The sequence below is a fragment of the Antennarius striatus genome, chromosome 9 (assembly GCF_040054535.1).
Source record: "Antennarius striatus isolate MH-2024 chromosome 9, ASM4005453v1, whole genome shotgun sequence".
Lineage (NCBI taxonomy): Eukaryota > Metazoa > Chordata > Actinopteri > Lophiiformes > Antennariidae > Antennarius > Antennarius striatus.
In genome coordinates, this window is record NC_090784.1 from 10,043,767 (window position 1) to 10,056,527 (window position 12,761).

Sequence of the window (12,761 nt, forward strand, 5' to 3'; positions counted from 1 at the left end):
AAGACAAATTTTGTTCTTTTTAATATTATTAAAAAATGGGTAGAAGCCATTTGGCTTGTGAAATTCCTGTCCCCAGAATCAACATCTCTCATTACAATATGTTATCAACCAAATTCATAAATAAAATTTCACATTTCAATTATTTTGGTCCATTGCTGTTGTGAACCTTCCATTCATTCCCAATAGACGCTCCTTCTTTATGAATTTTGGGGAGGCCATATATGCATAGGATAGCTTTCCACGGGTACAGGCGATAGTAGAGCAGGCAGTTTAAAGTTTCCTCCTTCTGCAGCTTGTCTAGTGTTTTTGATGTCTTCCGTCTCAATGTGACATATTTTGATCTCTTATGTACGTAGCTCTTTATCCACTCTAGTACTGTACTCCTTAATCCAACTACCCTGTCCCCATTCCTTCATCTAATGGGCTCACAAATTCACTATAGTAAGACAAATGATGTGCAAGATATAGGTGAGCCTGTTGCACAAATATACAAATACATATACAACAACAACTTTGAAAAACAACAATTACAAAAAATAAATAAAAACCAAAAGATAAAATTGAACAGAGAATTACATAGGTGGATTGTTACATAACAGCCACAGTACGGTATATGGCAAAATCTGGAATGCATCTTTTGATTAGTGGCATCAGTGATGATTTCCATTGTTTCTGTTTTTGTGGACCTTTCTTTGTGCACTGGTGCACAGTCATGTTGGAACAGGAAGAAGTAATATCAAAAACGTCAGACAATATGTTCACATATAGGTCTTTAAGCTGGGGCGGATAAATGCAGCAAAATAAAATGGTGCGGAAATAAAAACTTTTTTTTGCAGCTTTCTTTTTCTTTGAATCAGGTTCTTCTATCTCCTCACTGGCTTTTTTTTTCTAAAAAAACCAAAATAAATTAAAGTGAAATTTAATTAAAAAAAGCATGTCTGGTTTGCTTCTTTTGATGAAGCACCCTTTTGTTTTTTTTTGTTTTTTTAAAAGTTTACCTTCAGCTCCTCTTTCGAGACCAGCAGAATTTTTTACATGATTATGAGATGATTCCCATTATTTTTACCTGTAGGATCATCTTTCTGCCATCCTCTTGGTTACATGTAAAGAAATTCCACCACAAGACACTTACTTTTTGAATACGTAAAATAATTGGTTGTAAATTTACATGAACACCCACTGACATTTAGGAAATCTATAGTGTAAAATCCTCTTTCTGACTTTCTGTGATTGTATCTCTTGGTAGTTGTGCACTGTACAGACTGAGTATTGCCTGTGCCCCTTTTTTAGTGCATTTCAGTATATATGTATATTAATATGTTGTCAATATCAGGCATTACCTTGACTGTGTGGACTTGCATTTGTCTACATCAAGGACATTTTCCTTTTTTGTCTGTATTTCAGGTCCAACAGATTGATCGAGTGGTGGAAGTGGTGGATGAGGCTGTTAAAGGTATTTTCACACATGAAAGTTGTTTTATTGTTGAAATGAAAAATTGTTCCTTAGCTTCAACTCCATGTATGAATTATTTTCAATTATGTAGTCTCTTCACTTATTGACAGAATACAAGGCAAAGAATGACCAGTCTGTCAAAAGTAATGCCATTTTCCTTTGGTTGAGAGGATAAATAAAATAATGACTGACATTCTGTCATAATTGATAATTTCAACATACATATATTGATTGTAAGGTGCAATGTAGTTTATATTTGTTTTAAACTAATACAATTTGAAAAAAACCCCATGGAATTATATAGTAAGCAAAAACATATGAAATAACCCAAAACATTTTAGATTTTAGATTCTTTATAAAAGCCACCCTTTGATTTAATTCTGCTTTTCACAACATTCTTGATGGGATTCATGAGGTAGTTATCTAAAATGGTTTTTCAAGAGTCTTGAAGGAAGAATAAGAAGAAATACACTTAATCACCTTGGCAATTTAAAAAAAAAATGTTATTACTTATGTGATTATGTTATTACTTAGAACTCCAGAGGTGCTAAGTACTTGTAGACACTTTTGACTTCACTCTGTGATCATCTCATCCCAAACAGTTTTGAATAACTTGAGGTGTGGTGACTGTTGAGGCCAGGTTATCTGGCGCATCTTTTTAGCAACAGAGGTCTTCTCTTCCTGGGGTGGTCCTCGTGTGAACCAGTTTAGTTGTAGCGCTTTGTAGTTTTTGCGACTTCACTTTTCCTGATTGTGCGCAGCCACAATGCACAGCTACAAATCTGCAGTGAGCTCCTTTGTCCACAAACCAACTGCAGATAGCTGCTGTTTTTCACCCTTTGAGATAATTCTTCTTTTCAAGAGATGGAATTGATCTTGTGATATTGTACAGGTCTTTCATGTTTCTTTCAATCAATCAATCAATCAATCAATCAATCAATCAATCAACCAATCAACCAACTTCTATTTACATCATGCTTAATCACATCAGCAGATATTTCAAAGAGCTTTAACATACTGGGCTTGCACGAGGAGGTAGTATGACTAAGCCACTGTGGCTCAGTGTAAAAGAATTGAGCAAGCCACAAAAAAACACATTCTGGGTCCAATACAGTGGCGCAATGCACGGACGACCAAAGCTTGTTGCAGGGGGCCTACCCCGGGAAATGTTTTAGAAAATGGGGTTGTTTTCCTGCATTCTGGTGCATTCTGAGGACAAAATCTTCTGTTCAGTTTACCCACAAAAATACACTAAAGTCAACAGTTCAAGCTGAACTATCTTTATTTCTGTCCTACATTATGCAGGTATAAATGTGAGATTCAACAATTTAAAACTTGCATTCACTATGTGAAGATATAGTCATACAAAATATTACTCAATGTTTATTTGTAAGTTTTACTTAGACTAGAAGACATTTCAACTTTGATCACCACCAACACCATTGGTATGCCATAGTTTATGTATTTATTTATTTTTAATTCAACAACATGATTTTTCATTTCAATTTAAAAAGGCATGAAAAATAGCAAGCGAGGTGAATACACATTTACATGCATCGCTGGTTATTCCTGTCGGTCATAGGTATCAAAAGTCTAAGACTACAAACAAGTATTGATAATATCGTTCATTTACCTTCTGATCGGTCTGTCACCACTCCTCCCCCCTCTCAGCATAAAACACTGGATTCTTTTGATCGATCGTCCTCACCTTGTTGTACACAAATTCGTGGGTTCAGCTTGTAAAAAAACAATATTGTGTTTTTCATTGGACGAGAGGAGGTCATGACCTGAGTGCATATTTAATGATCGGGAGTGTTCGGGTCACTTTGGCTATTTCGGTCGGCATGCGGACATGGCGGCGCTAGCGCCGCTAGCGAGCGACAAACTTTTAAGTTTTAGCCCTTTTTCCGTAAAAATAAGAACGCCACTGTGGCTACACAGTCTAAAAACCTTGTAGCCAATCTGGAATTTACTTTGCCTATGGCAAAGTGGCGAATGGCTAGCGCAAGCCCAGTGGGGGGGCAAGCAGTGGGGAAAAACTCTGGGCTGGACTATGGAGGGTGGTCAGCCACCTTGGCTGGTTGGGTGGAAAAGGAAATACAATGTTTTTTTGAGGTGCTGCATGTTCTGCCTCCTAGCCTCTACAACTGTGATGTCTGATCACTCCTGATTTACAATGCATTTTTTGTGGAGATGTCCTATTGAGCCTCTTGTACGTTTTACACATCCCGCTTCAAAGATTGTAGTTGTCAATGTTCGTGTGTTCATCCATTCATCCGTTCGTTCAGCCATTAGTATGTCCACCAAATATCTTCACAACCATTGCAGATAGAACTGCAACCAAGACAGTCAGAGATACACCCATGAAATCAAAATTTTACCCTGACCTACTTTCGTAGGTCGGGGTAAATGTAACCCTACAGAGGCACACAAGCAACACCACCACACCAGAGTAGCAGCACATGGAAAGGTTAAAAAAAATTGACCCTAGTAGTTTTTGGGTTTTTTAATGTGTCTTTTTCTTGTGGTTGGCCACATTAAAGACACACACACACACACACACACACACACACACACACACACACACACACACACACACACACACACACACACACACACACACACACACACACAATTTGGAGTGACCAATTCACCTAAATTGCACGTTTTTGGAGGTGGGAGAAAGACAGAGAACTCATGCAGACACAGGAAGAGCATACAAATGCTGCACAGAAAGAAGCGTAACCCAGAACTTTCTTCTGTGAGGCTCAGTGATACCCAATGTGCTGCCCAGAGATGGGCTCACATGGCAATAATTAGATCATCCATAAAGCTGTTAGTGTACCACTGCACTTAAGTGTTTAATGAAGGTCAGGCAGAGTTTATAGAGTAAGAGTGTCCAGTCAAGCTGTCATACACCCCCAGCTGTTCTCTAATAAAGAGCAGATTGAATTTACTGTGTGTGTGTGTGTGTGTGTGTGTGTACTGCATGCTTCATGCTATAGAAGGATGGCTGAACTGATGATTTATTTTACAACGTGTGATTGTCCCTACATCATGTGTCCACAAATACACATTCTCATTCACACAGTGAGTTTCATTGCCTGTTTCCTTTCTTTTTCATGCTGTTCCTCACTGGTTTTGGAACTGTTTCCCTACTTGCTTTCATGTTCATTGTTTTTGTTACTGCCCTGTTCCTTCTGATTTTTTTTTCACATTTTCCTACTTTCCTCACCCCTTCATAGAAACTAATTTTACTAGTATCATTACAGGTCTTTATGACCTCATATAAACTGAGAGCTATAATTTCAGCTTGGAGAACTGGGCATAAACCCTTAGGCTAAGGAATTTACCGTTGGTTATAGCTACTAAAAGACTTATTTCAGTGAACTCATAATGGACAGATTGTTTTTGCCACACCAAAATTGCTTGCAGGTCTGTTTTCCACATGACAGGTTTGGTTCTTGAGGTGTGAGACAGTATTCAGTTTGAATCTGGTTTCAAAAAGAACTCAACGGGTGCCCTGTATGGATATGTTGCTGCTGTAAAACTGCTTTTAATATTTTTTCATGTACCTAATATCAAGCTGAAGTTACTACCTGTTGTAAATGCCAAAGTATTTTTGTCCTTTTCTCAGTTTACTCAGACTGGTATACTGAGTAAGGACAATCCCTTACATGTTAGAGCTATTGCCTAGTTTTGAAATACTCTGCGCTGTGCAATGTCAGTGGTCTGGTCAGTGGTGCTCCTTAGTCACAAGATTGCATCTTAAAATCAATTACTGTTTTAACCATACCTGATGTTGAGTTTGTCCCACCTGTCCCACTTGACTCTCGGAATATGTTGACATATTTTAATTTAACTTTTGTGTATTTAATGAAGCCGTGCAAACGTTTACTGTAATTCCATGAATATATTCTTAGTTACAGCCCATCAAACTACATAGAGGTAGGTTGAAAATTTTCATTGATAAATTGTAATTTTTTTCCCAGTATGTTATGAGTTTTCTCAACTTCATCATACAGGAAATATCCACTTAATCATTTCAGGCATGAAACCCACATTTAAACTGAATTCAGAACTACAATCAGGGGTATATAATAGGTTCAAAAGCAAAACTGCACCAATTTGATAATAGAGTAGAAACATCTGTTTTCCAGTAACTGAATAAAAAAATATGGAAATGTGTATTATTAGATAACTTGGAATTGCCATGTCACTTTTTGGGTTGTTGGTCAGAACAAGTTATGCCAAAGGAATGCAATCTTCACAAAGTTTTCCATCCAAACATGATTTTTTTCCTTGTCAAAACATTTTTACTTTTTCAAACATTGCTTTGTTAATGTTTTTACACCTGAAAGTGACACAGAATACCATATAAATCTGATTTTTGTACCATTAATAAATAACTGCTCTACCTCTTATTTTATAGGTGAGTTGTATTTGTTGCTTTATTATTATCCTAATATGTTCTCTTAAAGAGATGATAGCCTTGAAAGATACGTGGTATTTGGTAGTCTTTTGTCTTTAAGAATGGTTTAGATTTAGTGTATGTACATGACATAGAAACAGGGGGCAAGAAAGGTCAGACAGGCTAATGAAACTCTTTAGCTACATACAGTGCCTTGTGAAAGTATTGGCCCCCCCAAAACGTTGGTATTTTGCTATATTTCAGGCTTCAAACTTAAAGATAACAAACAGAAAATATTTTTCAAGAATCAACATCATGTAAGACACAATCGTGAAGTGAAACCAAATTTATTCAGCATTTGATATTGTGTTTACAAATAAAAAACTGAAAAGTAGGATGTGCAAAACTATTGGCCCCCTGTTCTCTCAGCTCAGCTAACCGACTCCAGAAGTTCCCTGATGACTTCTGAATGATCCAATGTTGACCTAAATGACTAACAATGACAAACAGAGTGCACCTGTGTGTCATTTGGTCTCAGTTTAAATGCACCTGCTCTGTGATGCTCTCGGAGGTCTGTGAAAGTAACACTGGAGAACAAACAACATCATGAAAACCAAAAAAACACACCAGGCAGGTCCGGGATAAAGTTGTGGAAAAGTTCAAAGCAGGAATGGGATACAAGAAGATTTCACAATATTTAAATGTCTCCCGGAGCACTGTGCAAGCAATAATATCAAAATGGAGAGAGCATAAAACCACTGCAAACCTATCAAGACCTGGCCGTCCCTCTAGACTTTCAGCCCAAACAAGGAGGAAACTAAGCAGAGAAGCAAACCAAGAGGCCCATGATCACAGTGGATGACTTGCAGACATACAAAGCTGAGGTGGGACAATCTGTCCATAAGACAACTATTAGTCGTACTCGGCATAAATCTGGCCATTATGGAAGAGTGGCAGGAGAAGCCATTTCTTAAAGAAAACCATAAAAAGGCCCATTAGGAGATTACAAGAAGGAACATGGGAGACACAGATGACATGTGGAGCACGGTGGTCTGGTCAGATGAGACCAAAATTGAACTTTTTTCGGCTGAATGCGTAATTTTATGTTTGGTGCAAGAGTAACACTGCACATCACCCTGAAAACACCATCTCCACTGTCAAAGATGGTGGTGGCACCATCATGCTCTGGGGTTGCTTTTCTTCAACAGGGACTGGGAAGATCATTAGTTGATGGGAAAATGGATGGAGCCAAATACAGGGCGATTCTGGTAGAAAATCTGTTGGAGTCTATCAAAGACCTGAGGATGGGGTGGAGGTTCACCATCCAAAAGGACAGTAATCCTAAACGTAAATTCAAATCTATAATGGAATGGTTTAAAACTAACAATATAAAGGTGTTAGAATGGCCAAGCAAAAGTCCAGACCTCAATCCAATAGAGCATCTGGGGAAAGATCTGAAAATGTCTGTGCACAAACGATCTCCATCAGACCTTAAGGAACTTGAGCTGTTTGGTAAGGAGGAATGGATATTTGTCTCAAGATGTGCAAAACTCATAGAGACATACCCAAAAAGACTTGCGGCTGTCATCGCAGCAGAAGGAAGTTGTACAAAGTATTAACTCAAAGGGGTCCAATACTTTTGCACATCGTACTTTTCAGTTTTTTATTTGTAAACACAATATAAAATGTTGAATAAATTTGGTTCCACTTCACGATTGTGTCCCACATGTTGTTGATTCTTGTAAAATATTTTCAGTGTTTTATCTTTAAGTTTGAAGCCTGAAATGTAGCAAACTGTCAGAAAGTCCTTGGGGGGGCAATACTTTCGCAAGGCACTGTATTAGAGGCTATATGACATCTATTCAACCTTATATTTATTCCAGCAGTATAAACAAACTGAATGCTGAAAAATAAAGTTCGCCTACAAGGTCTGGTTGAATATTAAGAGGAAATTAGTTTGGAAATTTTGAAATGAGCAGGTACAAAGAGGGAATTAGATACATTCAAAACTTTATAGTTAAAGTCATCTGAAGGTAATTGATGTTGTCTATCTGTGTGACCTTTCATCTGGAAGTGACAAAGCAAGAAGAGAAGCTCTTCATTGTCAACTATTAAATCTTCAATAATGGGTTTTTATGGTTAGTGCTCTTTTGTTTGCCTTAAAGCAAAGTGTAGAATTGATATGTACTGTATTTGATTTGAATCTCAGACATTTATCATCGAAACTGACAGTCATGAAAATAAGCTACTTTTTACTAGCCAGTCATACATATCTAATTACCTGTTATATCAAGAGAATAAATGACGAGCACCACTCCTGTCCTCCTTATCTACCACCTTTGTCCCAGTTTGTCTGTCCCATCCCCCATACTGGCTGCTTTACAATCAAACCAGGGAGCACAACAAGACCAACCACTTATGAGATATCAGTCTTAGGTCAGTAGGTCAATCTTTTAGCTTCCAACCTCTCTGATCCAAACATCCATCTCACGATCCTATACATCTTTCATCTGTGATATATTTTTTTCTATCCTCGTCCATCCATCCATCCATCTATCCATGCCTTCCAACCCTCCTTTTCCTTAGAATGTTATAATGGGCTGTATGAGCGGATAGAAGGATTTATGTTGGTTTGTATTTATGAAGGGGAGAAAAGAACAAAGGAGAAAGGAATTGAGATAATTGCAGAGGGTAAAGGGCAGACTGTAACTAGAAAATGTGGTGTAGGTTGACGTGTGTTTTTTTGTGACCTGTCTTTACAGGGTCTCCTATCACAGCAGTTGGCCTCTCAAAACTCTGTAATTGAGATGACAAATTGGGCAGTGTTTTTCAATCGTTTTCAGAAATCCAAGTAAACTATTTTACTTCCTACTTCCCACGCATGGTTCTCCTGGCCCAGGGACTGAAGTTTGCTATTGACACCATACCCTAAGTAATTCCCTACAGATGTTGACATTATTATTTTTTGTTATTGTACCGTACTTGTAGTGTGTAAATACACAAGTTAATACCTCCATTCCTAATACCTCAAGTTGTTGTTGGTGGTTCTATTCACAGGAATTTTGCTCATTTTTACAAATAAAAAACAAGAGGTATAACTCTTTCTGATTTTGCCAAAAAAGTCCAGAAAGCTTATGAAGTCCCCCATAATCATGGTAAACGTCCCTGTCGAAAACGCCCAACCAAGTTGGGCGTACAATCGTGACCTCCGTGGGTGAGCCTCAACAGTTTCTTTATTTTGCACCCTAAAAATGGTAAAATACAGTAAACAGCTTTAAGGCAGAGTTTGGTTGTATTGGTGCATGGCATGACATTTAAGAACCAGGAAAATATCACTATCGAACCAGCAAGCATCTAATCCACCGCACCTTAGGAAGATGGCGTCTGGCTCCAAAAAAGAGACTCTCTCCCTGAATGTGCTCATGACTGCGATATGGGAAAGAAAGGAAGAACTATCCTCCCAGATAGACACAAATAGCTCCAAACCTCTTACTGTCAAAGATTGCATTTGCACTGTCAATGCTAGAAGGCCAAGTTGAAGAGATTGAAAGATGGATTTCTTCCAACGACGACAACATCAACGACACAACCAAACATGTTGAGAAAAAGAGATGCAAGTGTTAAAAGACAAAGTGAACGATTTGGAGAACAGGGGGAGATGAAACAACATTCGGATATTAAATATTCCTGAAAAGTTCAAGGGCCGTGATGCAGCGGGTTTTTTGGAGCAGATTATTCCAGACATTGTTGGTCACGAAAACTTGGGACTGCATCAGGGATCAGCTCTGAGCCCCTTCTTGTTCGCTATGGTGATGGACAGGCTGACAGACGAGGTTAGACGGGAATCTCCATGGACTATGATGTTTGCAGATGACATTGTGATCTGCAGTGAGAGCAGGGAACAGGTGGAGGAGAAGCTAGAGTTGGAGGTTTGTCCTGGAAAGGAGAGGAATGAAGGTTGGCCGCAGTAAGACAAGAGTACATGTGTGTGAATGAGAGGGACCCAAGTGGAAGATTGAGGTTACAGGGAGAAGAGATCAAGAAGGTGGAGGATTAAGTACTTAGGGTCAACAGTCCAGAGCAATGGAGAGTGTGGAAAAGAGGTGAAGAAGCATGTACAGGCAGGATTGAACGGGGGGAGAAAAGTGTCAGGTGGGATGTGTGATAGAAGAGTTTCAGCTAAAATGAAAGGAAAGGTGTACAAAACTGGTGAGACCAGCGATGTTGTTTGGTCTAGAGACAGTGTCACTGAAGAAAAGACAGGAGACAGAGCTAGAGGTAGCAGAGATGAAGATGCTGAGGTTCTCTCTGGGAGTGACCAGGAAGGATAGGATCAGGAATGAGTACATCAGAGGGACAGCACATGTTAAAGGTTTTGGAGATAAAGTGAGAGAGGCCAGACTGAGGTGGTTTGGACATGTCCAGAGGAGAGATAGTGAATATATTGGTAGAAGGATTCTGAGTTTTGAACTGCCAGGCAGGAGGCCAAGAGGAAGACCAAAGAGGAGGTTTATGGATGTAGTGAAAGAGGACATGAAGGTATTTGGTTTGAGAGAAGATGATGCAGAAGACAGGGTTATATGGAGGCAACTTGTTCGCTGTGGTGACCCCTGAAGGGAAAAGTCGAAAGGAAAAGAAGAAGTTGGTCGTGGAAACTTTCCCACTTCGATCACCTGAGAGACAGCACACCTGCTGGGCAGATGCCCAACTCCCGACGACGTCGCACAGAGACTGAGATACATGATAGCGAAGCTGCTGAAAAGCAAGGAGAAAATAATGCGACTGGCCAGACAGAAAGGTAGAATTAGCTTTGAAAACAACAGGATCTACAAATTTGCCAACTGCAGCCCGACCCTACAATGCCTTAAAGATGCCTTCAAGGCATAGAAAAGCCTCAGGGACAAGGGCATCGTCTACTCCCTGCACCACCCAGCCAAACTTTGGGTTGAGTACAAAGGAGACATCAAGTGGTTCACCACTCCAGCTACGGTCGTGGAATTCCTCAAATCTATCAATTTGACAAGTAAAAACTCATTTTACCACCAAATCATAGAAGGACGACTGACTTTTGTGTGATGTCTGTTACAACCCTGCAGAATGTGACTATGATATATAACTAAATGGCAGTAACATAAACTAAAAACCCAGAACATAATCGAACAGGAACTAGAGCAGCTGAAATGTAAATGAGTGGAACAAACACAAAAGACTTTTCAGTTGCAACTGGTGATTTTATATACTGTATATTTAAGACAAGACTTGAACACAAAACCAGTGAGACTATCAAACTAAAAATGATGTCACATGGTTTAGGGTAATGGATGTTGTCAAAATTAACAAAATTATGTAGAACACAAACACAAACTAAACAATGTAGGTAACTAAACAAAAAAATAATAACCCTGCCTACCTACTCTACCAAGACAGAAACTGACCAAAAATACAATAGAAAGACAACATCCTCCTAACTAGTGTTTGTAGACAAAGGACAACTAAGGGTGGTATGTATAGAGGCCTCTGTCTAGCTAACCCTAGGCCATGGACTAACAACATACAAATAACTAACATAGAATGACTAAACTAAAATGGCAGTTACTCACCACACAGAACATGGAGCAGATAGACAGATTGAGAGCTGAGAGTTGAGATGGAGAGCTAAGAGCTGAGATAGAGATTCTGAGCAATGAGACAGAGGTTCTAGATGTAGCTTTTTTTTTGTGAATGGCAACCAAAGATATAGATATAGATAAAAAATTCTATAGGGTGTGTTTGGGGCGAGGCATGCAATTGGCAGGTAATTTGCAGCAAGTGGAGTGATCAGCAGGGTAATTGGAAGCTCCTTTTTGGACAGCTCCAGGCAGGCAGCACCTGGTTTGGGTGCTCTGGGCCTAGAGAAAACAAAACACACAAGACACAGGCACACCACGCCCATCTCTCCCAGAAACATGCACATTCACACCTACACACAGTACACACAAAATACACATGTAGGCATACGTAACAATGCCAAACAAAATAACTGTTACTTGAATACTCATTTTAACTGTAAAGCTGCAAGGACATATATACTGTAGAGTAAGTGCTTCTTTATGGCACTACGAACCTCAGTTGTTATAATTTTGCTTTCACAGTAGCCTAAGTTAAGCTACAGATCTATATACTTCTGTCATAGCAAACTAGGTTCATGGCCTGGGTTGAATTTAACTATGCAAAGTAGTGGAAATTTATGGGATAATGGTTTTGCTTTCATTTTGTTAAATTGAGCAAAGAAAACTTAATTACTTTCTACTGCTTTTGCAAAGAAGTTCTGGCCTTCATAGACTTTTTACTCTACTTTTCATCTTTTTTACAATCATCATCAACCTTTTCTTTCATGCCAGATTTGAACTACTGATTGTTGAACCTACATCTGGAACAACTTGAAGCAATTACTAATCTATGCATCACTCAGTAGATAACTTTGAATCATACTTACACAGGGAAAGTAGGTGATCTATGCATGAATTTTAAATTCACGTTTCATACTGAGAGTTTGTAAGAAGAAAGCATAGCTGAAGTCATAGATTTTTTCAAATTTTTTTCTTGTACTGGGATATTACATCTGGTCATGTATGAATGGTTGGCTCTTTTCCACTTTAGGGGCGGATTGTCATTTTTATGTACCAATTGATAGTTATGCTTCCTGCCCTGAGCCCACCCTCCCTGGAGACTCATGTATAGTAGATGAAAACAGGAAGACAATTCCATCCCTCAATGCCTTCATCTCACACACCTTGTTGACAATATTCAGAACGAAGGATATAACATGACCTCAATATTAGATATGAAAATAAGTTAAGCAGTATAACATTTACTAAGTGATAGTAATTTCAAAGTTACTACATTGCGTACCTGATA

General features: G+C 38.8%; 1 protein-coding gene across 1 annotated transcript in view; it reads left to right on the top strand.

Moving 5' to 3' along the window:
- cdkal1 (CDK5 regulatory subunit associated protein 1-like 1) overlaps positions 1–12,761 on the top strand; it is a 252,411-nt gene that overhangs the window by 78,402 nt on the left and 161,248 nt on the right. Inside the window, exon 6 of the mRNA XM_068323764.1 lies at positions 1,405–1,453. Within this exon, the coding sequence (XP_068179865.1) occupies positions 1,405–1,453 (49 nt within the window). The remainder of the gene's footprint in view (positions 1–1,404; positions 1,454–12,761) is intronic.